Consider the following 26,713-nt stretch of genomic DNA (forward strand, 5'->3'; position numbering starts at 1 on the left):
ATCGCTGCCTCACGTGTCTGGGCATGAAGCACACTGAGGTGGCGTTCGTGGATGAGTCATGTTCCCATTGCGGGAAGATGACCATCTCGGAGCTGCGGACCAGGCTTCGCTACCTCCAGGGGGGCGGTGTTCCGTTGCCTCTGCCGCGATTTAGTGCTCGTTCTGACGGTAGCAAGGCAAGGACTACTTCCAGCAGTAGCGCGGGCGGTCTGAGGGTTACAGTGGTGGCAAACCCCTCAGGGAACCAACCCTCAGGATCCCACCACTCCTCCAGCGCTTCGCAGCCAGCCGAGCCGCCGAAGGAACGTGCTGGGCCCTCTTCAAAGAGCGTACCAGCGGTATCCCTCGGGGCTCCTCCCGATGACGGGATGTCGATCGCTGCATCGGAGGGAGCGCTCTCTGGAGAGGAAGATTCGGCTGCCCTGCCGCCCTCCGGGACGGTGGCAATGCCTGAACCGGATCCAGAGATGTCGGCTATGCTTTCCCGGGCCGCTGAAAGGGTAGGGCTCAAGTGGAATTCTCCATCGCGTCCCGAGCCCTCGAGGTTAGATGATTGGTTTCTCGGGGTGGCTCGCACTGGTTCTCAGCGCCTCGCCCTGGTGCCTTTCTTCCCGGAAGTGCATGAGGAGCTTACCAGGTTGTGGATGGCACCTTTTACTGCCAGAAACCGGCCTTCTAGCTCTCCCTCCCTCACCACCCTCGATGGTGGTGCAGCGAGGGGGTATTCGGTGATCCACCCGGTGGAGCGGTCGCTAGCGATGCAGTTGTGTCCAAAGACCGCCTCCTCCTGGTGGGGAGACCCGTTGCTCCCTTCCCGGGCCTGTAGACATTTGTCTGGTCTTATACGGCTTGCGGGGAAGCTGCCTATGCCTTACATGCTATGGCGTTACTGCAGGTGCACCAGGCCAAGGCACTGAAGGACCTGCACGAGGGTGGTCACGATCTGGAAGTTCTGACAGAGCTCTGAACCGCCACTGACCTCGCGCTCCGAGCGACGAAGGTCATCGCGGGTTCTCTGGGTCGTGCGATGTCCACGCTTGTGGTCCAGGAGCGCCATCTCTGGCCGTGTCTGGCGGACATGAGGGACACCGACAAGGTTCGGTTCCTCAATTCCCGACGAAGGTCATCGCGGGTTCTCTGGGTCGTGCGATGTCCACGCTTGTGGTCCAGGAGCGCCATCTCTGGCTGTGCCTGCACAGAAGCAGACTGAGGCGACTTGACACATCTTGCCCCGGCGGGCAGCTGCTGCCTCCACCCGCCTGCCGGCCGCAGCGCCCCAGCCTGCTCGTCGCCGAGGGCAGCCCCCTGCGTCCGCGTCCGCCCCCGCTCCCGCACAGCATCCGCAGCAGCCTCCACCCAAGCATCGCCGTGGAGCCGGGCGTAGGCAAGCCGCCCAGCCCGTCCAGGCCCCCGCCAAACCTGGCGGCAAGCGGAAGAGCAAGCAGCCCTGAGACGGGCGACCCAGATATGGAGGAATCTGCTCTTCGGGAGATGGTGAACGCATCACTCCCTCACCCGGGGAGGGCTAGGTGGAGAATCTTTTGTTTTGTTTTTCCCTGCCGTCGGCCTCACGGTCGACGGTACCCAAATTCTCGACAAAAGAGCAGTTTTCACTATCTCTGGGTCCCAAGAGGGCACGGAGGATCGCGGACGGTTCAACTCTGGACCGCACTCATCCTCCTCTCTCGCCAGCAGTCAGCAGCGGATTGTTCGAGAGCGTCAACAAAGGCCCTACTCACGCACCCTCTGCCAAACTGTGGAACCAGGTAAGTGCTGCACGGCACACTCAGACCCCTCTTCGGTCCGCTCACAAGCCGTCCGAGTTGGGTCCCTGCGTTCCACCTCGCTGCCCCACTACTGGTACGCCGGTGGTTCCATTGGTCCCGCTTGCACGGTATTTGGGTGCCTGGCTAGCGTTACCCAGCCCGTCTCGCTGGCTTCTGCGGACCATCAGCCTCAGCTATGCGATTCAGTTCGCCCGGCGTCCACCCAAGTTCAGTGGCATCCGCTTCACGACAGTGAAGGCGGCCGATGCTCCTGTCTTACGTGCGGAGATCGCAGTCCTATTGGCAAAGGATGCGATAGAGCCGGTCCCTCCAGCCAATATGAATACGGGGTTTTACAGCCCCTACTTCATTGTACCCAAGAAAGGCGGTGGGTTACGGCCAATCTTGGACCTGCGTGTCTTGAACCGGGCCCTGCACCGGTTACCGTTCAAGATGTTCACGCAGAAACGCATCTTCGGGTGCATCCGTCCCCGAGATTGGTTTGCAGCGATCGACCTGAAGGACGCGTACTTTCATGTGTCGATCCTTCAGCGCCACAGACCATTTCTGCGGTTTGCGTTCGAGGGATGTGCATACCAGTACAAGGTTCTGCCCTTCGGGCTGTCCCTGTCTCCCCGTGTCTTCACGGAGGGGGCTCTTGTTCCCCACAGAGAGCAGGGTGTTCGCATCCTCAACTATCTCAACGATTGGCTTACACTAGCACAGTCTCGGGTTCAGTTGTGCGAGCACAGGGATCTGGTGCTTCAGCATCTCAGCCAGTTGGGTCTTCGGGTCAACTGGGAAAAGAGCAGACTCTCCCCGACGCAGAGGATCTCTTTTCTCGGTATGGACTTGGATTCGGTCGAACAGACAGCACGCCTCACAGAGGAACGTGCGCGGTCGGTGCTGAACTGCTTGAATTGTGTACATCAACTGACAAGGTGGTCTACGCTCCCGTCACATGTCGCAACTTTGGAGTCGGAAGGTTCTGAGGTCACTTCGTGACATTCACATTCCGGGTCTGCTCAACCGTATGACCGATGAGCTGTCACGAGCTACGCTCCAGGGAGAATGGAGACTCCATCCCCAGATGGTCCATCTGATTTGGAGACGTTTTGGAGCCAGTCAGGTAGACCTGTTTGCCTCTCCAGAAACCTGACAGGACGCGGAGGTTCTAGGTGACCTACCCCAAGAGGTAGATAACACCATCACTTCAGCGAGAGCACCGTCTACGAGACACGCTTACACTTTGAAGTGGAACCTGTTCATCGAGTGGTGTTCTTCTCACCGAGAAGACCCCCGGAGATGCCCAATCAGGGTCGTGCTTTCCATTTTGCAGCTAGGGTTGGAGCGAAGGCTGTCTCCCTCCACCCTTAAAGTCTATGTCGCAGCGATTGCTGCTAACCATGACCCCATGTAAGGGAAGTCGGTAGGGAAGCATGATCTGGTCATCAGGTTCCTTAGGGGGGCCAGAAGGTTAAATCCTCCCCAGTCCTCCTCTATACCCTCTTGGGACCTGTCTCTGGTGCTTAAAACACTACAGCAGGGCCCATTCGAGCCTTTGCAGTCAGTCGAGCTAAAGTTTCTTTCAATGAAAACTCTGCTCCTGCTTGCATTGGCCTCCATCAAGAGGGTAGGGGACCTGCACGCATTTTCGGTCGACGATTCGTGTCTAGAGTTTGGGCCAGCTGACTCCCACGTAATCCTGAGGCTCCGGCCCGGCTATGTGCCCAAGGTTCCCACTACTCCCTTCAGGGATCAGGTGGTGAGCCTGCAAGCGCTGCCCCTGGAGGAGGCAGACACAGCCCTAGCTTTGCTCTGTCCCATCCGAGCCTTGAGATACTACGTAGACCGGACACAAAGCTTTAGGACCTCAGACCAGCTCTTTGTCTATTACGGAGGCCGGCAGTCGCTGACAGATATTTGTAGAGCTGTGGGCTGGGCGACCCCCAACAAGTTCGCTAGATTCTATAGCCTTCATGTGAAGCCAGTATCCTCCTGTGTTCTCACCTCAAACGGGTAGAGGCACTAAGAGGCCCCGGTTAGTGTCAGCGTGCTAAAACTGCTCCAGAGTGTCCGTATTGTAGGCCCTGTCGAGCTCCTCCACCCCCTCGGTAGCCAGACGTGGCGGAACGTCCGGCACCAGGCCCTCACTCGTTTAATCCGTGAGAACCGGTAGAGGGCTGGGTTCCATATGTAGAGGCCTAAGTGGTTCCCATATGTGTAAAGTCCACGGTATAGCCTCAGAGCCCGTGTTTCCCCGGCAGACTTCTGCCATTTCCATGAGGGTTACAATCACCTCTAATCTTCCATATGCACCTAAACGGATGTCATATGTGTAAGTGCTTCCGAAACCTCCTTCGGGAAGGATGGGGCTTCCGCAACCTTCCTGTTCCAAGTGGTACGGGTATGATTTCCCAGTGTTATCCAATCTCACTGAGTGGGTAGTGCTACAGCAACAGTGACTGGTCTTCTTGTTGCGAGCCCCGGCCTACACCAAAAGGGGGTGCAGGAGGCTCGCAAAGGACACTGAAAGGGGCAGCATCCATGGCGCTTTGGTAGGGATCCCAATTCATCGGTCACGATGTGACTCGTAGTGACCGACTGAAAGGGAACGTCTCTGTTACGTATGTAACCCTTGTTCCCTGAAGGAGGGAATGGAGACGTCACGTCCCGTCGCCACGGCTGCTGTACCACCACTGAGCGGCCGGGTCACCGGCTCAGCTCCGAAGCAAAAACCTGGTATGCGTTGCATTTGCTGCCTTTTTATGCTCACGCTGTAATCAGCGGCAGCTGGATGCAATCATCACATGCCAATGTGCATTGGCTCGTTTAGTTTACACTCAAAGTAGATTGGTCTCTCAAAGCGAGATCCCAATTCGTCGGTCACAACGTGACGTCTCCGTTCCCTCCTTCAGGGAATGAGGGTTACATACGTAACCGAGACGTTTCTATATACTGATTACTGACAATATATAAATGGATAAAATTAATTAAACCAATGTTGAAATAAAGCTACAATGATACATACAAAGAACTGTAGCACTAGTTATCCATGTAAATCTCCAAAAGCAGAAAAAAAACTACTGGTATTTGACAGTAATAATGAGGGTTGAAGTTGTTTTTTTCTCTCACCTGTTTCAGTACGTTTTCTCTCATTGTAGAGACAGTCAAATCATTGTTGGACTTAAACTGCATTTTTACAAATGATTTTTTAAAACAGGGACCTAAACAAATACATGGATATTCATATGTATATGTATATACATAAAACATCTTCTTAATTTAACACTGAAATATTGAAAATATGTTTTAGATCCTATACACGATTTACTACAGTTTGCATTTATTAAAACATATCCACTGACAAAAAAAATATATGATGATGCATGTGAAGACATTATTACTATCCGATATTCTGATATCTGATAACAGTATTACCGGTTTACCTTCTCCATAGACTTTCACCTCACACAGAGTGAGTATCTTCATGTCTCCAGGAATGATTAGATTCATGTAACGTCCCTCCATCCCACCGCATGAGTAGCTGTAGGACTCACCTGCTGGAATAGCAGGAATAACAGCACATCTACAGACAGAAACACATGAGAGATGTAAAAATACTCTCATATCCTTCACATTTGTGGTCGATGTCTCGTGCTCTTTCAATCTCAATTTCCTCACATGGGATTGTTGTTGCTGTTGTTCTCCAAAGGGTTTCCGATGCGAATCTCCATTCCGTTTATTCGTTCTGCACAGCAGTCGTTTCTGTTAGTGATGACCACTCTGTTAACTCGGTAAATATGATGTAGATCCAGCCTCCACCATGGGTTAGTCTGACTGAGAGTTGAGGAGCATCCCGTATACAACTGCTGGAGACCTCGATCAATGGCTTTTTCAGCAAACCAGTTCTCAGATGTTGATGACTGTGTAGCAGCACCAGCTACTGCCAGATTTTCTAGAAAATGTATGAACAAAAATGTCACAATGCATCTTAATGCTCAAAGCTTGTAGCAGAGGCAAAGATTATTAGTGAACAGTGACTTGAAGTGAGAAATCAATTACTTTGACCAAACAAAAATGCATAAATTATGATTTTGTGTCTCTTTAAAATATGTTTTAAGCATGGCATGAGAGTACATGAAATATATATTCATGTAGAGCATTAAATTCAAAGCTCTACAACAATGAATTACCTGCCAAATACCCGTAGACTTCAACCTCGCAAAGACTAAGAATCTCCCAATCTCCAGGAATATGAACAATCACGTAACGTCCAACCATCCCATTACATGAGAAGTTGTAGGACTCACCTGCTGGAATAGTAGAAATAACAGCACATCTACAGACAGAGAGAGAAACAATTAGAGAACACATTCACATAATCCTTCACATTTGTTCTTGATATCTCACATTCTTTCAACCTCAAGTTTCTCACATGGGATTGTTGCTGCCATTGTTCTCCAAAGAGATTCCGATGCGAATTTCCGCTCCGTTTATTTGTTCTGCATAGCTGTCATTTCTGTTAGTGATGACCACTTCACTAACTCGGTAAACATCATGCAGATCCAGCCTCCACCATGGGTTAGACTCATTAAGGGTTGAGGTGCATGCTGTATTCAACTGCTGGAAGCCGCGATTACTATCAGTGGCCTTTTCAGCAAACCAGCCCGCAAATGTCGAAGATTGTATTACGGCTCCTTCTACTGCACGATTTCCTGGGAAATTAATAAAAACCTTTTGTGATCCATGTTTATGCATAATTTGAACAAGCGTGAATGAGACTTCTATGGAAGCGTATTTCCACGGAATAAAAAAATGTCAGAATTGTGGTGACAATAACTCACAATTGATGGTTCGCAAAGACCCGCCCACCCTTAGTAACTGTTGCTATCTCTGACAAACAATGCCGCTCTCACAATACACATCATGTTCTCACGCAGTGAAAAATACATTGCAGAGCAAAGAGGAAACTGACAACACACCGACAGACAAGACAGTGCAGGTTACTTCTGGTATGAAACAAGGTCTCAGGACTCTCAGCTATCAAATTTAGTCATTTTTAAAGAAATTCAAACAATAAATACCGTTTTGTGGTTCTTTATGTATCAAGACAGATCGCTGTAGTGCCTCAGTTCAAGCAGCACATGGGAACCGATCGTCTTTTCATATGTACTTAAAGCACGAAATAAACATGAATAAACATCAGAACGTATTTTATTTCAACCGCAGAACACACCCTTTTTCAAGTTTAAGTCCACCGAAGTTAATCTACTCTCCTGTCTGATTTGTGGTTAAGGCTAGAAGTGATACAGCTGCGGCTCCTGGGCATGCGCACATCAATATAACGTAATTTTTGTCACACTGTACAACAATAATTACTGTTTTTTGCATTATTGTTTAAGGTTGGGGTAGGTGTATACGTTAATAAAACACAATCAAATTCACATTTTTCTGAACGCGGAAGTCTCGTCCGACTGGAACAGTGCTTTACATTTCCGGTCTCTGTTTCAAGTCACAATAACAGATTTTCCAAGCCGATAATATAGTGTGAAACCTATTAAAAATGGTTTAAAAAACACCACATGGCGCCATAGTTTCATCACTTTACAGTGTCGCAATGACCATCTTTTTGCAGTAAAGGACATGTCATAGTTTAATGAGTGGGAAGATGACATGAAGTGATGCAAGGTTAGCTGTGTTGAACAGTGGTGGAAAGAGTACTAAGAAATTGTACTTAAGTAAAAGTATTGCTACTTAAGGAATAATTTACTTGAGTACAAGTAAAAGTACTGAAAAATAATATGACTCAAGTAAGAGTAAAAAAGTAGTTTGCTGAAAAACTACTCAAGTTACTGCGTTACAAAGTACTTTAGTATTATTTTTTATATTTTCACCCAAAATGAGACGATGTGAGCATTTTGGAGCAGGGTTAACCCTAACCCTTAGACCCATGTACTTTGATGTCTGTTTCACAAGTGAGACCCAGGAAATCCCTTATATGGAAAATGCATCAGATATCAGCTGAATAACATGGAGATAGAGACACTTCGACTGACGAAACGTGGAAGACAATAAACACACAATTACAATGCAATGCTAATTGACATAGCTTGTATCACAGTAAAGATTTTTATAAAAACATATTTTCTGTCTCACTGTGATAAGAAGCAACATAGAACCACAGAAGCTAACTGTTTCAAACACGACTGATGTTATATAGTGATTTTGGAGCAAAACGTGATACTAGTCTCATAAATTTTCATGATTGACGCTATGCTAAGCAAACATACCTATCCCTGTTGCCAGGTGCAACTGTTTTATAACTAATTTTGAAAAGTACATTCACACATAAAATTATGTGGTTGTTTTTAAGAAGGGCAAAAGCAAAGAAGGGTAAGTGAGGGTTTAAAATTAAATAAAGGGTTTAAAACAGTGTGAATAGAAAGGTGCCAGTAAAAAAATTATGTGGGGTATGGGTAAGGTTGGGCATCATTTGAATTTTAATGATTCCAATATTCTTGTCAATTCCTAATTTTGATTACAATAAGGTAAAAAATAAATAAATAAATATATAAATAATCTTAGATATCATCTTATTACAAAATATTTCATAGTTAGCTGAATACTATGAATGAAAATCAATAGGCTAAAGAACACTTGTTATAAAAACTACAGGTGGACTCCAGGCACATTTTCGGTAGGACAAAAAAAGAGCATTTTATTTAACATTTTAACCCATACCTAGGCTTGGGAATCCAAAATCTTTTCTAATTCTGGAATAGGATGCTTAAGGTCAGGAATCGTCTACTTGTTATAAAATTTACATTTCGATTCCTCTTATCGATTCTTTTGTGTGTATTTTAATATGTCTTTAAACCATTCATGCACAAGAAGACTTGTGCACTGTTTTCTATAATGCACACATAGGGGCATAGCCATCATTTCAGAAATGAGGGGGACAGAAATGTAAAAAAAAAAAAAACTTTTGACTTTTGTCTAATTGACAAGCTTTTTTTTTCTTATGTCTTTTAATTGGCCAAGAAATCAAATACACTGCTGGACGATAACCAATCATTTGTATTCTATATTTTTTTTCTGTATTTTCCTAATGACAATTTTAGGATTGGTTTATACAAACACATAATAAGGCAGAATAGTTTATATACTCTATTAAATGTTATGTCAATTAGCACTGCATTATTCATATACTATGTATTACCTGGAAATGACCTGAAATTACCTTTTTTAAGATATACAGCGATAGCGGGATGCCTTTGTCCATATTAGGGATTTCCTGCACGTCATAAGTTATTACTTCCACGAGGCCGTTTTGGACTTTCTGCGCGAGAGCGCCCTCCGGCTTTGAGTATGAATGAAACATGCACTGCATGTTCACATCGTCTCGTTTTGGATATGTATAAATCGGCCGGTCATACATAGACTAGCCTATGTAGTTTCTTCACCCATGTGCACACACATCCAAAGCACGCACACATAAAAAGTGATTTAAAATGAATCTGATTAACAGATAAATCATGGTTGATCTATCAGCCAGATGAACGTAAAAACGTGCTCCACCCCAGAAGTTTGACAAGTGCCCGTCAAATGCCGGCTCGCTCTTTTTTTCCATCAGAGCCTCTTTTGTCTTTTTTTTTTTTTTTTTTTTTTTTCTTTTTAAAAAAAAATTATACTAAAGAAAGTAGAAAAATTTAAAAATGTACTCAAGTACTGTAACGAAAGTATTTGTAATTAGTTACTTTCCACCTCTGGTATTGAAAACAGATGAGCGCACATGTGCATATAAGTTACAGCTCCCGATTGGGGCAAAGTTCACAGGATTTTGTCCACAGAATGATAAGAGCACACGTTTTAACATATTATTTTATTATTTCACACTCAGAATTTTAACTTAAGCGCTTCAAGCCATGCATACAGTGCCGGACATGGACAGATTTTCTGGTATGCAAAATAAGTACTTTAAAGGAATTCCGTTAGCTTATTGCTGTTACTGTGGCAGCCAACAATAGCACAGCTTAATCCTGCACACATTTTTATATTTAGATATATTGAAAAGGTTTCAATTCAGTCTATCTTTTTTACCCCGTTTTAACATGGATTTCAATGGAGACTGACCGTAGCTGTTGGGCAAGATGGCAGATAGCAATGGTGGCACATAATATACGCATTCTGATTGGTCAGATCACCTGTCAATCAAGCTCTTTGCGCACGGTCAATTGTGAGAAAAAAAACTCTAAATTCTGAGAAATTTGTATTTATTTTTTTTTACTGCAAGTTGCAAATTCAGAATTTGAAGAAAAATGTCAAAATTGTGAGATGTAAACTCGCAAAAAAAGTCACAATTATCTTTTGTATATTTTTATTCTATGGCGAAAACAAGTTTACATTTGAGAGCAACAGTGGAAGGGAAGAATATTGGTAAAAAACTACTTGAAATGTGTAATTTATTTTACCAATCACTATTAAACAATTACAACTACATTCACAATAATTAGAGGCCGTACTTCATTACTTCAACAACCTGTTTTTTTTTTTAAACAATCTCTCTATCTTCAATAACACCACAATTAGCACTGTTAGTCAGTCACATGGGGTTTTTTTTTTAAATGTGTGTTTTTCTTCAGTTATTATCTGCAATGTTTATGGTCTTTTCAGCCAGGATAAGCAAAATATTGAAATCATTAAAGTGGGTGTGTCTGCTATGCACATGCTGACACAGGTAAATAAGCCAACATAAAATATATTTCTTTATGTATGTAGTTATGCAGGAAATGTTAAACATGAACATATATCTGGTATTAGTATCTGAAATTCATTCGAATATACAATGAATAACACGATACAAGCCTCTGTTACTATATTGCTCTATGTTGTATTGAAATTCAAAGCTTGCACCATTTTGGAAATAAAGCTTCCTTTGTACCATACTGTATGTTGTCAGCATTATTTCTCTGAATAATTTATGGTGTGTATATTTTTAATGTCCTGATTGAGCAACATCTATTTCAGACTTTTAGATCATGCAAATTCTATGGTGTTTTAGTATTACCATTTCCATTTGAGTAAACTGTTATGTATATATGTTGAATTAATTATTATTTTAACCAAACTTTTAATCATTACCTGCTTCAAAATGAATGATGTTAACAAAATCATTGTTGAAATATTTGCAGTTAGCCTACTGTACGAATAAAAACACTACAACAACAATAATACAAATAAACAGTGAAAAACTGTACAAGGTGAATTAAGGTATATGTGTATACAAAGCATTTATCTCTATTCAGATTTCAGAATGATCATGTTGTCATTTGTAATACATATATTGAGCATCCAATGTTTATTTTTATTTAGCTGATGAACGCTACTGTAATTTAAATGAAGGTAACTTTTAAATACCTAGGGGAAATCCCTGACATTAAACAAATAACCGTTTACATGCTTAGGGCATTTGCATTGTATGAATGTACAGGGATACTTAAGATATAAAAACGCTGACTTGTTAGGTGATGTTTTCTCATTAATTCTATTAATTCAATATAATGTATGGGAATAGCTAGTCTCAGCCTCAGACATCACGCCCACGGACCGATGCATACGGCACACTTAGCTGGAAACACTTTAGGAGTTTTGAAGTCATCATTGGATTGGCTGAATTAAGCCCTATTCGCACAGGATTAGTATTATCTGGGGACCTTGTGTGATTTTGAAATTACCCCCCCACATCTAAATTTCGTATGGTACATTCGCACGGGATAAGCGAAGCCTGTGATTTTACTCGAATTTACTGACTTATCTCCCGGATACGATGTCAAGGCTTTGAGAGTCCCGTTCTATGGTCCAGTTAGATGAATTAAAAAAAAAATAAACTAATATAGTTTCGTGTCTTGTGTCATTTACATTTCACCAGGTTAAAATAATATCTCAAGCTTTATGCTTGATTTATTTGTAACACATTAACCTCAAAACCTTTTCAGCTTTCTCTTTCTGCAAATTGTATGGTGTAAGCGATATAACAGCATCCAAAATACAATCAAACACTCCAACGCAGCTCCATTCTTCGCGAAAGATGGATAAAAAGGCGAAACAAAAAGGAACACAGGAAACAAAAACCTCAAAAAATGATATACGACCCGCCAAATGCTGGCCAAATCACAGAGATGCCGATTCGCACGGGACTAATATTATCACAGGACGTCGGTTTTCGGCGAAATATGGTAGGTCATTTGGGGGGGAATTTTTACTTTACAAATTACAGACATGGCCGATTCACACGGGATTAAGATCAAGACAACCTCCGCAATTATTACAAATGACTGGAGGTCACCAGGTAATACTAATCCCGTGCGAATAGGGCTTTATACAGGATTTGCGGGAGACGTGTGTGTCGCGTTCTTTAACATTCTGCCTGGAAACAAAGATGTTGTGATGCCAAACCCCTTCATGGAAGAAGAAAGCCATCGTGCTTACAACTGTGACGAGCGCTTATCAGGATCAACTAAACACTGGATTTTCAAAAGTATGTGAAATATTTAAAGTTTGCAGCATAGAATCTTTAAAATACGTCCGAGAGTTTTACACACCGGTCTGTTATTGTGGCATATTTAAAGTTTGCAGCATAGAATTTTTTAAATATGTCCAAGAGTTTTACTAATCTTTTGTTATTGTGGGGACATTTCCTCGCCCCTAAACATGATGCGGCACAAAAAGAAATGTGATTGGTTGCTTTACCTGTCAGTCATATGGCCTCTTGGGTGGGCCTTGGCCATTCAAAGCGGCCAAGGTTCCCAGACCTTCTGCCGTCATTCTGAAGGTCTGGTTACGCAAGACTAGGGAATAGCTACTAGGGAATACCATTATGGTGGCGCAGTGAGCAATCCAGTTCTCTAGATCAGTGGGAACAACTCACCCTGTCGTGACTGACCAATCAGAATCAAGCCTTCCAGAGAGCCGTGTGTAATAAAAAAATATTTATTACATTCAATATTGAAAAGTGCTATACAATAATGAATTACCTGCCAAATACCCGTAGACTCCAACTTCAGCAAGAGTAAGCATTTTGCCATCTCCAGGAAGATGAACAATCATATAACGTCCCACCATCCCACCGCATGAGAAAGTGGCCGTGGCACTGGCCGCAAGAGTAGAAATCACACCACATCTACAGACAGAAAGATTGTTTGTTATTGGTTTGTCTTAATCTGCAGTGCTATTAATAGGCTAAATACAGTCAAATAAATCCTCACATGGTGTTACTGTAAACGTCAAGAAAGTTTCCGATACGAATCACCGCCCCGTTAATCCTATCAGCAAAGTTATTTCTATTGGTGATGGTGACTCTGTTCACTCTGTATACTTTCAGCAGGTCCACTCTCCACCACGGGTCAGTCTCTGATTTGGTGTGGGCCACGGTGGTCAACAATCCATCAATAGCATAAGTAGGTAGCCAGAATCCATAAACTGATGACTCACTAGTTTCACCCCAAAGTGCTGCGTTCTCTGGAAAATGTTTCACGAATAAAGGCCAGTAAGAAGTCACCATTGTTTTATTCTTATCAAGCATTAGATCTCAAAGGGGATTTTTAAAGCATCTTACCAAAGTCATCTTTATTACTTATCATCAGCAATGTCAGAAATGAAGGGTGCAATTTTTTTCTTTTTTTTAAGTCAGATAATGTAATTACTAAGTACTTTTACATTTCTAAGCACTTTAATATTTGCCAGTTCAAACAGACAAAACAGAACAAAGATTTAAATAAAATGAATGCTTCTTGCCTTCTTGTCCATTTGCCATTCCCTCAATCAATAAAAACCCTGTGGACATGAGATTTGTGAGTAGAACTAGGTTTTGTTAAATCACAATCATATTTGCATTTCTTTTTTTTCTTTTATTCCATTTGATATTGTTGCTAACAAACTATCTAAATGATAATGGAAACATAAAATAGACATAATAATGACAAAATCTGCAACAAGAAAAATATTGTAATCTAAAGTGGGACGAGGACACATTCCTGTAAATCACTATCAGGTGTTCTTGACAAATACAGACTATCAAACTATTTTTATACACAAATGAGCATCTATTTATCATAAGATTTGTTTGGTAAAGTAGTTTGAAGAAAAACAACTTTGAAGACTAGAGATTAAGTGACAAACAAATCCACATTCTACAATCAACAAGTTTGAGATCAGTAAATTAAGAACTTCACGCTTTCATTCAACAAGGGCACATTTAATTAATCAAAAGTGTCAGTAAGGACATTTATAACATTACAAAATATTTATATTTCAAATAAATTATGTTGTTTTGAACTTTCTTTTCACCAAATAACTTGCAAATAAATAATGCATCACAGTTTACACAAAAATATGATGCAGCACAACAGATTTCAGCATTGATAATAATCAGAAATGTTTCTTGAGCAGCAAATCAGAATATTAGAATGATTTCTGAAGATCATGTGACACTGAAGACTGGAGTAATGATGCTGAAAATTCAGCTTTGATCACAGAAATAAATTAGTTTAACATATATTCACATAGAAAATGTATTTATTTTACTTATTTTCAGTTGTAATATGTTTGAAAATATTATTTGTTTTGTAACAATACACAGAGCACAAGTATATAATGCAAACAATGATAAAAATGTATGGTTAAAAAAATACCTTAATTATAGACAACCATACATGTATGAAACAGCAACTGATCAAGATTAAGTTTATTTGGCAAGAAATTTCAACACGAACAGAGCAACATTTCTGAACAATGGAAAAACACTGCAGAAAACTCTGTTATTATGTTAGTGTGAATCTAATAAAAAGCAGATACATGAATGTTGTACTTTACCCAGTAAAATCCACAGGACATTGTAGAGCTTCTTCATGGTTGTTTAAAGGCATCTGTCTTTCTCTTAGGATGGAGAGTGTGCATTATATACGTTTTATGGAGGATGATGCATTTAAATGTGCATCACATGACATTCCTCGTCCTTTCCGTCACATTCTCCTGTCTGTCAGCTGCAAAAACACAGACAAACAAATAAGCGTCAAATAAGCAAGCAGCTGTAGAACATGTGCAGGACACTTAAATGTGATTGTGCTTTTTCCATTGATGAACTTACATTAGGACATCAGAGCTCCTCCATTTCTTACTGTTTTTAAAGGTTATGTAAAGTCTTGTTTGTGTTCTCTAACCTTAGTGTAGTTTAAAAGTTCTAGAATGCATGAATTAATTATATAACAGCAATCAAAAACATTAGTGACATCCATTTTATTTTATTTTTTGCAAATTTTGTGTCCTCAACTCAATATTTGCATAGACACTTATGCAGTACAGGCTGAGGTGGAGTTGTTTTGTTTTTTTTAGTTTTGCATAGAACAACATTAACAGTAGCACAGTTTCCACCGGTACCCTGCTGGCCAGCAGTACCAGTGGTGGTCGTTGTTTAATATGGCACAAGTTTCACGAATAGACCCTATTCCATCTAAGTTACTAAAATAGTTGCTTAAGTCATAGATCCTCTTCTGCATATTATTAATTAACCAATGACATTAGGATATGTTCCCAAAACCTTCCAATTGGCTGTTATTAAGCTTCTCATTAAAAAACACAACTTGATCCTAGAGAATTAGTTAATTACAGACAAATCTCCCTTTTCTGTCAAAAATACTAGAAAAGGCAATACCCTCTCAGCTATGTTTCTTCTTAGAGAGAAATGGTATCTGTGAGGTTTTCTAGTCAGGATTTAGACCGTATCATAGTACTGAGACCACTCTCATCAGAGTTACAAATGACCTGCTCTCGAAGAAGCAGTCGAGCAGCAGAAGATGTTTTCTCATTTGTCGTTGCTAGGAAGCATCATTTCACTTACCGTGGTAAATACGAGTTCAAGTCGCGTTTTTTCTCATGCGTATCGCAGAACTTTCCAGTTTCGGTTTGCTAAATAGTAAGGCGTGGCCAAAGCCAGTAAAAGTACTTATTTACCTGTTTGAAAGCACTTGTTAGAAGAAGCAGTCCAGCAGCAGAGGGCGTATTACAGAAAGATCCTAACTTTAAAATCTTATCTTATCTGCTTGGTAACCATTGTAACTTCAGTTAGGACCACATTTAGGACAAAAGCTATTACAGAACAGCGTTTCCTAAGTGTGTTATCTTATCTTAACTACAGATAGGAAGGGGGTATTACAGAAACCTCCTAAATTGACAAAAAATCCTAAAAACTGTCTTAAAGGAACACTCCACTATTTTTGAAAATAGGCTCATTTTCCAACTCCCCTAGAGTTAAAAAATTGAGTTTTACCATTTTCGAATCCATTCAGCCGATCTCCGGGTCTGGCGGTAGCACATTTAGCTGTAGCTTAGCATAGATCATTGAATCTGATTAGACTGTTAGCATCTCGCTCAAAAATGACCAAATAGTTTCTATATTTTTCCTATTTAAAACTTGACTCTTCTGTAGTTACATCGTGTACTAAGACCGACGGAAAATGAAAAGTTGTGATTTTCTAGGCCGATATGGCTAGGAACTATACTCTCATTCCGGTGTAATAATCAAGTAACTTTGCTGCCGTACTATGGGTGCAGCAGGCACAATGATATTACGCAGCACCTGAAAATAGTCCCCAGCTAGGTAACTTCCAACAAGCCTATTTTCAGGCACTGCGCAATATCAATATCAGCAAAGTTACTTGAATATTACGCCGGAATGAGTTTAACAACTGCAGTTTTCAGGGAGTTTGGAAACGTCCCAGAAAGAAGTGAGGCGTTCACCACTTCTAAGAGATCTGCTTCTAAACAGTTAAGCACCCTTTTGAAAAAATATGTGGGAAGTGTGTGTAGCGTCTGGACCAATCAAACACACAATATATATTTTGTTAGCTATATTTAACAAATACTCTGTAACACCCCTCAGTTAACAAGCCATACGAGGACCTATGGACCCTTCCCCCGAAATGCGTAACACCCCAGGAAGCCGAACAGGCCCCTGGTCCCCATGGCAACTGCTGTACTATTTCTTCCAAAATTTTGCTATCAATTTCTTCAAAAGCAGACATAGTATCTTCTTTTTGGTATTGTGGTCGAATCTGTCTGATCTCTGCATAATTTGAGGATGTGCTAATCGCTTTCCTGATATTATTGATCTTCTCAGAAAAGAAAGAAGCAACCTCATTGCATTTGCTGTCGGAGAGCATTTCACTGGCAATCTGACTTTGGGGGGTTTGTCAGTCTCTCAACAGTAGCAAAAAGAGTGCGAGTGTTGTTTAAGTTACTGTTTATAAGGTTTGAGAAGAAACTCTGTCTAGCTGTGGCTAGTTCCACATTGAAAGCATGAAGACTGTCTTTATATGCTATAGTGAATTTTAAGTTTTGTCTTCCGCCACATCCGCTCAGCTTTTCTGCATTGTCTTTTCATACTCGAAACTGCTGTTGATTTTCTCCAAGCTGATTTCTGTCTGCCAGTCTTCTTGCTGACTTTCACAGGAGCAATGTCATCAATAACATTCTTAACTTTTGAGTTAAAGGAATCAAGGAGAAGATCAACAGAGTCTGCAGAAATGCTTGGTGTTAAAGATATAGCCTCCATAAATAGCACACTAGTGTTTTCGTTAATGCATCTCTTTCTGACAGAGACAGATCTAGATTCAGTGGTAGCAGAGATCAATATATCAAAGAAAATACAGAAGTGATCAGATAGTGCTATGTCCTTAATAACAATGGATGAAATGTTTAGACCTCTACTGATGAGTAAATCTAACGTATGTCCACTATTGTGTGTAGGTTCATGCACATGCTGAATCAGGCCAAACGTGTTTAAAACAGTTGTAATTTATTTTGTAGTTTTGTTTTCTGCATTATCTATGTGAATATTAAAAAATATTTTAAAAAATAAAAAAAATAGCAAAAAATTTAGGGTTGGTTGGCAGGAAATTGAGAAGAAACACTTTATAATATGCTGTAAATCCACAGTAGAGAGCAGGATGAGTGCAAACTAAACTACAAACAGAGAAACATGTCTTAACAGGGGATCATTGAAGAAAAGGCACTGTAAATATGAGTGAAAATCTAGTAAAATAGCAGATACATGAATATTGTACTTTACCCAGTAAAATCCACATGCTCTTTTAAAGCTTCTTCATGGCTGATTAAGGCGTCTGTCTTTCTTTTAGGATGGAGAGTGTGAGTGATATCAGTTTTATGGAGGACAACCTGTTTAAATGTGCATCACATGACACCTCTTCTCTCCTCCCGTCCAACACATTTCTCAAGATTGTGAACACATAGAGAATACAGAGAAAATACATATAGATTAATTTCAGTAAGTTGTTCTGTTTCCTACTACACCTTCTAATGTTCATTAATGTTTATTTTGTGTTGTAACTAGTAGTAAAGACGAAGAGATGATCAGTTCACGTGCCACTTGAACTGATCGATCTGTTACGCCACATTAAAGAGCACAAACAACAGTTATTGTTTGAATTTTGTTATGAAATTAACATAATTTGAAAGCTGAGATTTTGTTTCATATATGAATTAACAAAGAACAAAGCTTATTGCGATTATTGGATGGCAGGTGAGCTGAGGTGAGCTGAGCTATAAATAATGTTGTTGTGTCTCTTTGCGTATTGTAATATCAACTAAAAAGATAATATCATGTCAAACACATTTTCCATTATTTGATATAGCTATTTTTTAAACATTCTACAATATGATAGCCTTTATTATGTTGGTCTATTTCATTTCTGCGATGGTGCATTTTCACCATGTTAGTGTCTTTCAAGCACACAACATGGATAAATTACAACAGGCTATGCTGTGTGGAAGATAATGCTGGATTAACAATATTGATTTTTCGTTTTTTAATCGATACTGATAGGGATTCTTAAATCTCATGATCAGTCTTTTATGTCATGCAGTTTTCTGTTGATGCGTGAACTGTTTGATTTCTGCTAATTTTATTCATAGACAACGCTCATTCACTTCACACACTTGTTATTGCCTAGTGATTTTAGAGGTAAGCTATCCCTGACTCACATCTTATCCAGCAAACACAAGGAGTGACTGTTTCTGTCTAACATTTTTTACTATTAGAATTCGGTAGAACCACTGTCCGGCAGAGTATAGCTCCAACCTGCCTCAACACACCTGCCTTGAAGTTTCTAGTATGCCTACGAAGACCTTGATTAGCTGGTTCAGGTGTGTTTAAATGGGCTTGGAGTTCAACGTTGCAGAACAGTGGCCCTCCAGAACCGAGTTTGGACCCACCCCCAATTAAAATTTTTCTAATTACTTTTCCTGGTAACACAGTCATTTAATTTGTTACATTTTAAATTTATGTAATTTGATTACAGTTACTAATGTCAATAAAATTACGTTACTTAAGTTAAAATTGCATTGTTAAAAAATATGAAGTAGAAAATCACGTTTTAGCGTCATCAGGCGTCAGTATGCCCTTTAATAAATCACCGGAGATTGTGAGCTAAAATGCAGACGAGTCATACAACATTTAGATGCAAGGAAAGGTTGCCTATCATATTTCAAAATGTTGCACTCGATTTCACATATTTTAATCTGGCATTATAGTTTGGGAAAAGTTCAACAAGTGAATGTGTACAAGTTTATGTCACAGTCAGTAACACTAATATATAAGTAAAAATAAATGACTCATCAGAATGAGATCCTCCACTGGATTAAGTTGCGTTGCATAGCATTCTTCTGAGGTAAATTCAAGGCTTATTCCTCACAGCGCATCTTCTTCCAAAAACAAAAAGTACTTGAGATGAACTTGATGAATCTTTCTTTGTTTGAACCGAACTTCCGGTTCCTGTCTGCCGTGCTGCTGAGTAGTTTGTGATTGTAGCTCCATGTAGTTTCGGTTTTATGTTGAATTTCCAAGTTACACCGGCCTGTCGCCAAACCTTCACCCCGTGTTCAGACCTTACGTTCCTCCGAGCAGGAGTGCCCCTAGAACAGGTCTCCAGGCATGCTGTGGTTTACACGGATGCCTCCACCACCGGCTGGGGGGCCACGTACAATGGGCACGCAAGGCAAGGCACCCCAGATGGTCCAGCTGTTTTGGAGACATTTCGGAGCCGAGCAGGTAGACTTGTTTGCCTCTCCAGAAAACTCACTGCCAGTTGTTCTACTCCCTGATTGAGGGAACACTCGGCATGGACGCACTGGCATACAGCTAGCCGCGGGGCCTGCGCAAGTATGCGTTTCCCCCATTGAGCCTTCTCACACAGACGCTGTGCAAGGTCAGGGACGACAAGGAGCAGGTCCTGCTTGTGGCGCCATATTGACCCACTCGGACCTGGTTCCCTGAACTAATGCTCCTTGTGACAGCCCCTCCCTGGCAGATTCCTCTGAGGAAGGATCTACAATATGCTCTGGTCCCCTCCCTGCTTAACGTGGTGGTGAGATACATAGCAGACTGTCATCACTCAATGGCTGGATGTCTAAGTGGTGCCCACAGAATAACATAACTAAATGTATTGTAATTGTTTTATTGTTATGTAAATATGTAATTTTACTTTCTTTTAGGGTGACTATTACCATCTGTCTAGGGACTGCAGGTGAAAAATAGCCTTCTGGCTAACTCTGGCATATTGACAGAAATGTTTATTAATATGCATTATCCCTGTAATAAAAAAAAATTAATTAATTAAAAAAAAAATTTAATTAGGACAACCGGAACCAGGAACACTTCCCATAACACCCGATGTACTTGCTACATCGTTAGAAGAATGGCATCTAGCTTGGTTTCTCCCAAGGTTTTTTCTCCATTCTGTCACTGATGTAGTTTTGGTTCCTTGCCGTTGTCGCCTCTGGCTTGCTTAGTTGGGGACACTTCATTTCCAGCGATATCGTTGACTTGATTGCACAGATACTATTTAAACTGAACTGAGCTGGATGATGACTGAATTCAATGATGAACTGCCTTTAACTGAAAATTGAGTGTTTACTATTGTCATTTTGCGTTATTGAGACACAATTTTCCTATTTAATACTTTAAAGTTGCTTTGACAAAATCTGTATTGTTAAAAGCGCTAAATAAATAAAGGTGACTTGACTTGTTTACAAGTGGGTGATGTGGACGTTTACATATTCGCCTGGTTTCACGTGGATGATTATCTTATAGTGCGCGATGTGCATGGGCGTGACAACGTTATAGGTGAGCTCAGACGGGAAAGACTACCTTGTGTTGGTTTCATATGGATTATTTTATCAGAGCATATTTGTTTTCGACATGACTTAAATTACCTAAAAATAGACACTTCAAGCTTTCTTTAGATATATTTCTCGTCATTTTCGTTAATTTTAGTGTCTCGTTTCAGAAAGATATTCACGGAGACTGAGAATGCAGAAAGTGCACCCTATTTGTTTTCTTTATTTTACAAAAAAAAATGTTGTTGATATTGTGAGTGTATACAAATGTAATTTTTCTGTCAATATTAAATTAATGAAAGAAATATGAGTTTCACTTTGTAGTGTATTTTTTTTAGGTTTGATAACTTAAAAAGTAAAATAAACTTGAAAGTAAAGTAATTAGTAATCCGATTACTTTTTAAATGCAGTAATCAGTAATGTAATCAAATTACAATTTTAAAGAAGTAATTAGTCATTTGTAGTTGATTACTTTTTTTGAGTAACTTGCCCAACACTGATGGTTACTACACTTTTACTATTATAAAACCATGGTTCATTTCGTAAGGGGTGAAGTCTCCATCACAATACATTTAGTTTCTAACCATAATAATTTGTTTTACGATCATGAAAGATTGTTAAATGCTCGGAATGATCCTGCAAGATGAAGAATTGTACAAACACATAGGCCTATTGTGTTCAGCACAGATTTTCGATCACCAGCACTTTACACACAGACTTCCCAAATCAGGTGCAAAAACAGACAAACAAATAAGCTTCAAACAAGCAGCTTATTTGCTTATTTTAACATTTAAATTGTACTTTTACTACTAAATATCTTACCTCCACCTCTTTGACCTATACAAAGATATATTTATCCCTCTGGTTGTGTTCGGATTCCTGTAACACTCATGGTGTTCCAGGTCAAAAATTACCGGCCTCCAAACAATTGCTTATAAATCTCTCATTATGCTATATTATCACCAAATATTGGATTAAATCTTTTTGTCAACTTGTTTTCTTTCATTTAGGACTGGTTTTGTGTTTCTATTTGCATCTGATTAATCATAGGCCTCATTTATCTGTGAGTAGGTACATAATTTTTTGAATGAAAAAAATATTTTTTATGTATAATTTTCACAATATGAGATAAAAAATTATGAAAATTCGCACTGTTTATCACAGTAGTGTGCTTTAAAGTTTAATCAGGAAGTCTGGTTTGAAATGCTTTTATTTTGTACAAAATTGCAAAAAGTAACACTCGTGGTGTTCCCGGTCAAAAATGACCGGCCTACAATCAATTGCTTATAAATTTCACATTATGCTATATTACCACCAAATATTAGATTCAATATTTTTGTCAACTTGTTTTCTTTCATTTAGGACTGGTTTTGTGTTTCTATGTGCATCTGATTAATAGTAGGCCTCATTTATCTGAAAGAAGGCACATCATTTTTTGAGTGAAAAAAAAACATTTTATTAATAATTTTCACAATATGAGATAAAAAATTATGAAAATTTGCAGTTTATCACATTCGTGTGCATTAATGTTTAATCAGGAAGTTTGCTTGGAAATGCTTTTATTTTGTAAAAAAGTTGCACAAAGTCACACTTGTGGGTGTTCCACAGCCATTGAAAGTGAATGGGGAAGATTGAAAGTAAGAGAAACAACTAGTGTTCAGGAGTATGTTGATTATGCTCACATTTGTACATGTGTGCTTGCAAAAATAAAGGCCTTGGACCTGTACATGTGTGTATGCATGCATACTCACGCTACCACAACATTTGAGATCGAATGTTGGTGATCAAGAGTATCTTCTAGAGGAAAATTGATATCAATTAGTTTTAATCGATCAAGTGAGATCAATTACCAGAGACACTGTATTATATTCGAATTATATTCGAATTTAAAAGGCATAATTTCATTTAGGGGAAAAAAGTCTCTCCTGAGGCCACAAGAGGGCGCATCGAGCAAAAAATTATGCACGTTTCTTCAAAGTGTAATAAAATAATACGACTATCTTTGAAAAAAAGTGCATACTGTTTAAAATAATGTTTATAAACCATATATAATTAATAAAGTTGCTTAAACAATTAGAAAAAAACAGCACCATGCATGTATGTATAGTTTAATACAAAGGACCGAAAACCAATCACAAAGAGTAGGCTACTTTCTTCATTTAAAAACATGAGATACAGTGGGATGGGGAAAAACGCTGATAGATGTCCCTCTAGAAAATGTGATAAATATGCGTTCTGTGTGAACGGCTTGGTTTCAGTTTTGACGTAAACAACATCTCCACACTGATTCTCTCGTTTTCCAGAATATATGTATGAACAACGTAGCAACGCCACATCTAGTGGGTTCAACTGGATAGGCTAACAAAAACATTCAAATGCAATCAATGACACATACATCGTCATCGCATCTCGTGCGCCACTGTTAAGGCTGCCTGACGGCTGACGCAGAACTTAAATTCAAATGCAATGTTTTTGCATTAGAATGTGGATTTTTTTTTTTCAATTCAACGAATATTTGAAATTCGAAATTTCTTTTTTTGACAGCCCTTTAGTGTAGCGAGCTGAGGCTGTATGGCGACAGTCACTGTGACTGATCAAGAACGAGATTGATTGTGAAGTCAGCGTAGTGAGCTACACTAAGCGTAGTGAGCTGAAACCGCCTCGTTCAGCGTAGTGAGCTGAAACTGCCTCGGAGACGTCTGACGCGGGTGGCATAAAGCAATAGGCGCCTGAGACACAGAATACGAAACCGGAGTGGCGAAATCACAGAGCAAACAGCAAAGCAATAACTAAAGATTAACCCGTATACCATCAAATGCAAAAAGAGTATGGCCATAAATGTATGACTGGTATAAAAGATTTGATTAATCATCATGTGTTCTCTGTTAGGTGGAATAATAATTCACATTGAAGCTGTTTAGCCTTGAAATTTGAGTCGGGAAAAAAACTGTTATTCAAGGTGATGAATTAGAAACATGATTGAAACTAAACATCAAGAGAGAAATGTTTAAAGAGTTGGATAAGGTCAATAGATCAATATTGTTATCCTGAGATTTCTGGACTTTTTATTTTTGAAATAGATAAATGAATAGATGCCAGAATTGTCATATTATAGATAGTAAGATATTAACTGTATGTGTTTTAATGTTTTACTTTGTATGCAAAGATGTCTAGAATTTATATCCCATATCATACTTTTTAAAGGTGTCATATAATGCGATTTCAAGTTTTCCTTTCTCTTTGGAGTGTTACAAGCTGATTGTGCATAGATAAGATCCCTGAAGTTGCAAAGACTAAAGTCTCAAAACCAAAGAGATATTCTTTATCAAAGTTAAGACTCTGCCACGCCCCCCTAAAACGGCTCGTTCTAACACGCCCCCACATATCTACCTCACTATGTGGGAATATTTGCATAATGTGCCCAAATGTTCAGAGCAGACTGCGCTTGTCAAAACGAGGGGGCTTTGTAGAAAACGGAGCGTTTGAGAGAGGCGGGGCATAGAGGACCTACAAGAATGTACAGTATTTGAAAAATAATGTGTTTTTTTAACATTAAAGCATGTCAACATATTCTGTTACACCAAATACACAAAATAATGATCTTTAAAAAAGCATCATATGACCCCTTTAACACCTTTCTTTCTTTTAGTTTTTATGACTAACTCTTACTATGTGTTTCCATATCCCTCCTAGCACTACTACTACTCCACGCATCACACACAATAGGCAGCTCAATTCTAACAACCTGTGCACTTTGCCTATGTCTGCTAATACACTACTTTCTTTTTCTATTGGTCTATGGAATTGTCAGTCTGCAGTAAACAAAGCAGATTCCATTACATCTATTTCTAGTCATTCAAGACTAAACCTCATGGTAGAGACCTGGGAACCGCGGGACCCAACGCAACGGGGTGCGGCGCGGGACAACTCTTGATGGGCGAGTGCTGGTGCGGGCGGGAAGAGACTTGTGTGTGTGCGGGATGCGGGAGAATATAATGATTCGCGGGACTCCCGCAAAATAGAAATTATCTAAACATATAATGTCTAAAACATATAAATTGTTATTTATGTGTTGCACAAAAGCAAGAAGAACAACTAATAACATTAAAATTATTAACACGCACAAGCTAGGCAGAGTTTCTATTTATAACACGTGTGTAAAGGGTTGTGCAATGTAGCCAATCACAGACTCAGCTGTTGATTTCTGGAACGCAATGACCAATCAGAGGTTATTAAGTTAGAATCCACTCACTGCAGTGCTGAAATTGCATGCTCACGAATCGTCTCATCACACGAAGTGTAGACATTGTAAAATATTCTTTGTGCATATGTTAATTGTGTTATAACAGAGCTTTATGAGATCGTGATGAACTGAGATGTCAGCTTTTAGTGATAATAAAGGAAGTGCTGCTCGCATTCTGCCTTGCCAAACCATGCACGCAGCAGCCAATGTTTGCTTTTCTGTTAAAAATAACAGTGGTTTGTGAATGTTGATGCTTAGTCTAAATAACAAATATTTTATCGGGACAGAATCTTGCGGGAGCGGGACTGAAAAATCCTTCCCATGCAGGTCTCTACCTCATGGCACTGACAGAGACCTGGATCAAACCAGAGGACACTGCTACTCCTGCAGCACTCTCCAATAATTTAACATTTTCTCACACTCCCGTCTAACTGGAAGAGGTGGAGGTACTGGTCTGCTTATGTCTAATGATTGGAAATGTATTCCTTTACCTTCTCTGGGTATTAGCAGATCCTTTGAATCACATTCAGTCACTATTACCCACCCTTTTAAAATCCATTTTGTAGTTGTTTATCGACCCCCAGGACCTCAACCTTTCCTGAGGATGGTACTCCCCTAGTTATGCTTGGAGACTTCAACATTCACCTAGATAAACCTCAGGCTGCAGACTTCCACACCACACTGATACTTTCTGCTCCACTCTTACATCTTGTTTAGACACTGTCTACCCCTTGTCTTCCAGGCCAGCTCGTACCACCTCTTCTGCCCCTTGGCTATCTGATGTTCTCCGTGAGTATCGTTCTAAGCTCAGAGCTGCAGAAAGAGTATGGTGCAAATCACAAAATCCTACTGACCTTAATGTATATCGATCACTCCTCTCTTCATTCTCTGCTAATGTCTCCACTGCTAAAAGGACATACTATCACAACAAAATTAACAATTCGCCTAACTCTCGCATGCTCTTTAAAACATTTTCCTCCCTCCTTTGTCCTCCTCCTCCCTCTCCTTCATCAACACTAACAGCTGGCGACTTTGCCACGTTCTTCATTAATAAAATTAAAACCATCAGTGCACAATTTTCCACACCACAATCTGTCAAGCACATCTTACCAGCAAACATACACTCGTTCACATCCTTCTCTTCACTCTCTGAGGCAGAAGTCTCCAAATTCATCCTTTCTAATCATCCTACTACTTGTCTGCTTGATCCTATTTCCATCTCATCTTCTTCAAGCCATTTCTCCTGTAGTTGTACCTGCACTCACTCACGTCATTAACACATCCTTTCACACTGGTGGTTTTCCCTCAGCATTTAGACAGGCTCGTATAATCCCACTTCTTAAGAAACCCACCCTTAACCCCTCTCTTTTAGCAAACTACAGACCGCTTTTCCTTCTTCCTTTCATTGCAAAAACACTTGAATGAGCTGTGTACAAACAAATCTCTGCCTTTCTCACACAGAACAACCTCCGCGACAGCAACCAGTCTGGTTTCAGAAGTGGACATTCAACCA

At 40.3% G+C, this 26,713-nt stretch overlaps 1 protein-coding gene and 1 long non-coding RNA gene across 2 annotated transcripts in view; both read right to left on the reverse strand.

Annotated features, from left to right (window-relative positions):
* Positions 1-4,974, reverse strand: part of LOC107693349 (uncharacterized) — a 7,189-nt gene extending 2,215 nt beyond the window's left edge. Inside the window, exon 1 of the long non-coding RNA XR_001634726.1 lies at positions 4,902-4,974. This is a non-coding gene — a long non-coding RNA (uncharacterized LOC107693349). The remainder of the gene's footprint in view (positions 1-4,901) is intronic.
* Positions 4,975-5,051: 77 nt separating this feature from the next.
* On the reverse strand, positions 5,052-13,408 carry LOC107693463 (uncharacterized). Its single transcript, XM_016492871.1, has 8 exons — positions 13,384-13,408; positions 13,034-13,286; positions 12,803-12,948; positions 6,205-6,484; positions 5,963-6,108; positions 5,451-5,724; positions 5,208-5,355; positions 5,052-5,057 (listed from the first exon to the last, which is right to left on the reverse strand). The coding sequence occupies exons 1-8, from the start codon at positions 13,406-13,408 to the stop codon at positions 5,052-5,054; spliced, it is 1,278 nt and encodes a 425-aa protein (XP_016348357.1).
* Positions 13,409-26,713: the final 13,305 nt, after the last annotated feature.

Source organism: Sinocyclocheilus anshuiensis, unplaced genomic scaffold (assembly GCF_001515605.1).
Source record: "Sinocyclocheilus anshuiensis isolate Anshui unplaced genomic scaffold, SAMN03320099.WGS_v1.1 scaffold1050, whole genome shotgun sequence".
In the NCBI taxonomy this organism is placed as follows: Eukaryota; Metazoa; Chordata; class Actinopteri; order Cypriniformes; family Cyprinidae; genus Sinocyclocheilus; species Sinocyclocheilus anshuiensis.

Excerpts from the sequence above, each read along its gene's own strand:
- LOC107693463 (XM_016492871.1), bottom strand. The coding sequence starts at position 13,408 with ATGATAAGTAATAAAGATGACTTTG. Across the intron at positions 6,485-12,802 it reads AGTCTACGGGTATTTGGCAG|GAAATCGTGCAGTAGAAGGA; the intron begins GTAATTCATTAT and ends TTAATTTCCCAG. Across the intron at positions 5,356-5,450 it reads AACAGCAACAACAATCCCAT|ATGTGCTGTTATTCCTGCTA; the intron begins GTGAGGAAATTG and ends TTCTGTCTGTAG.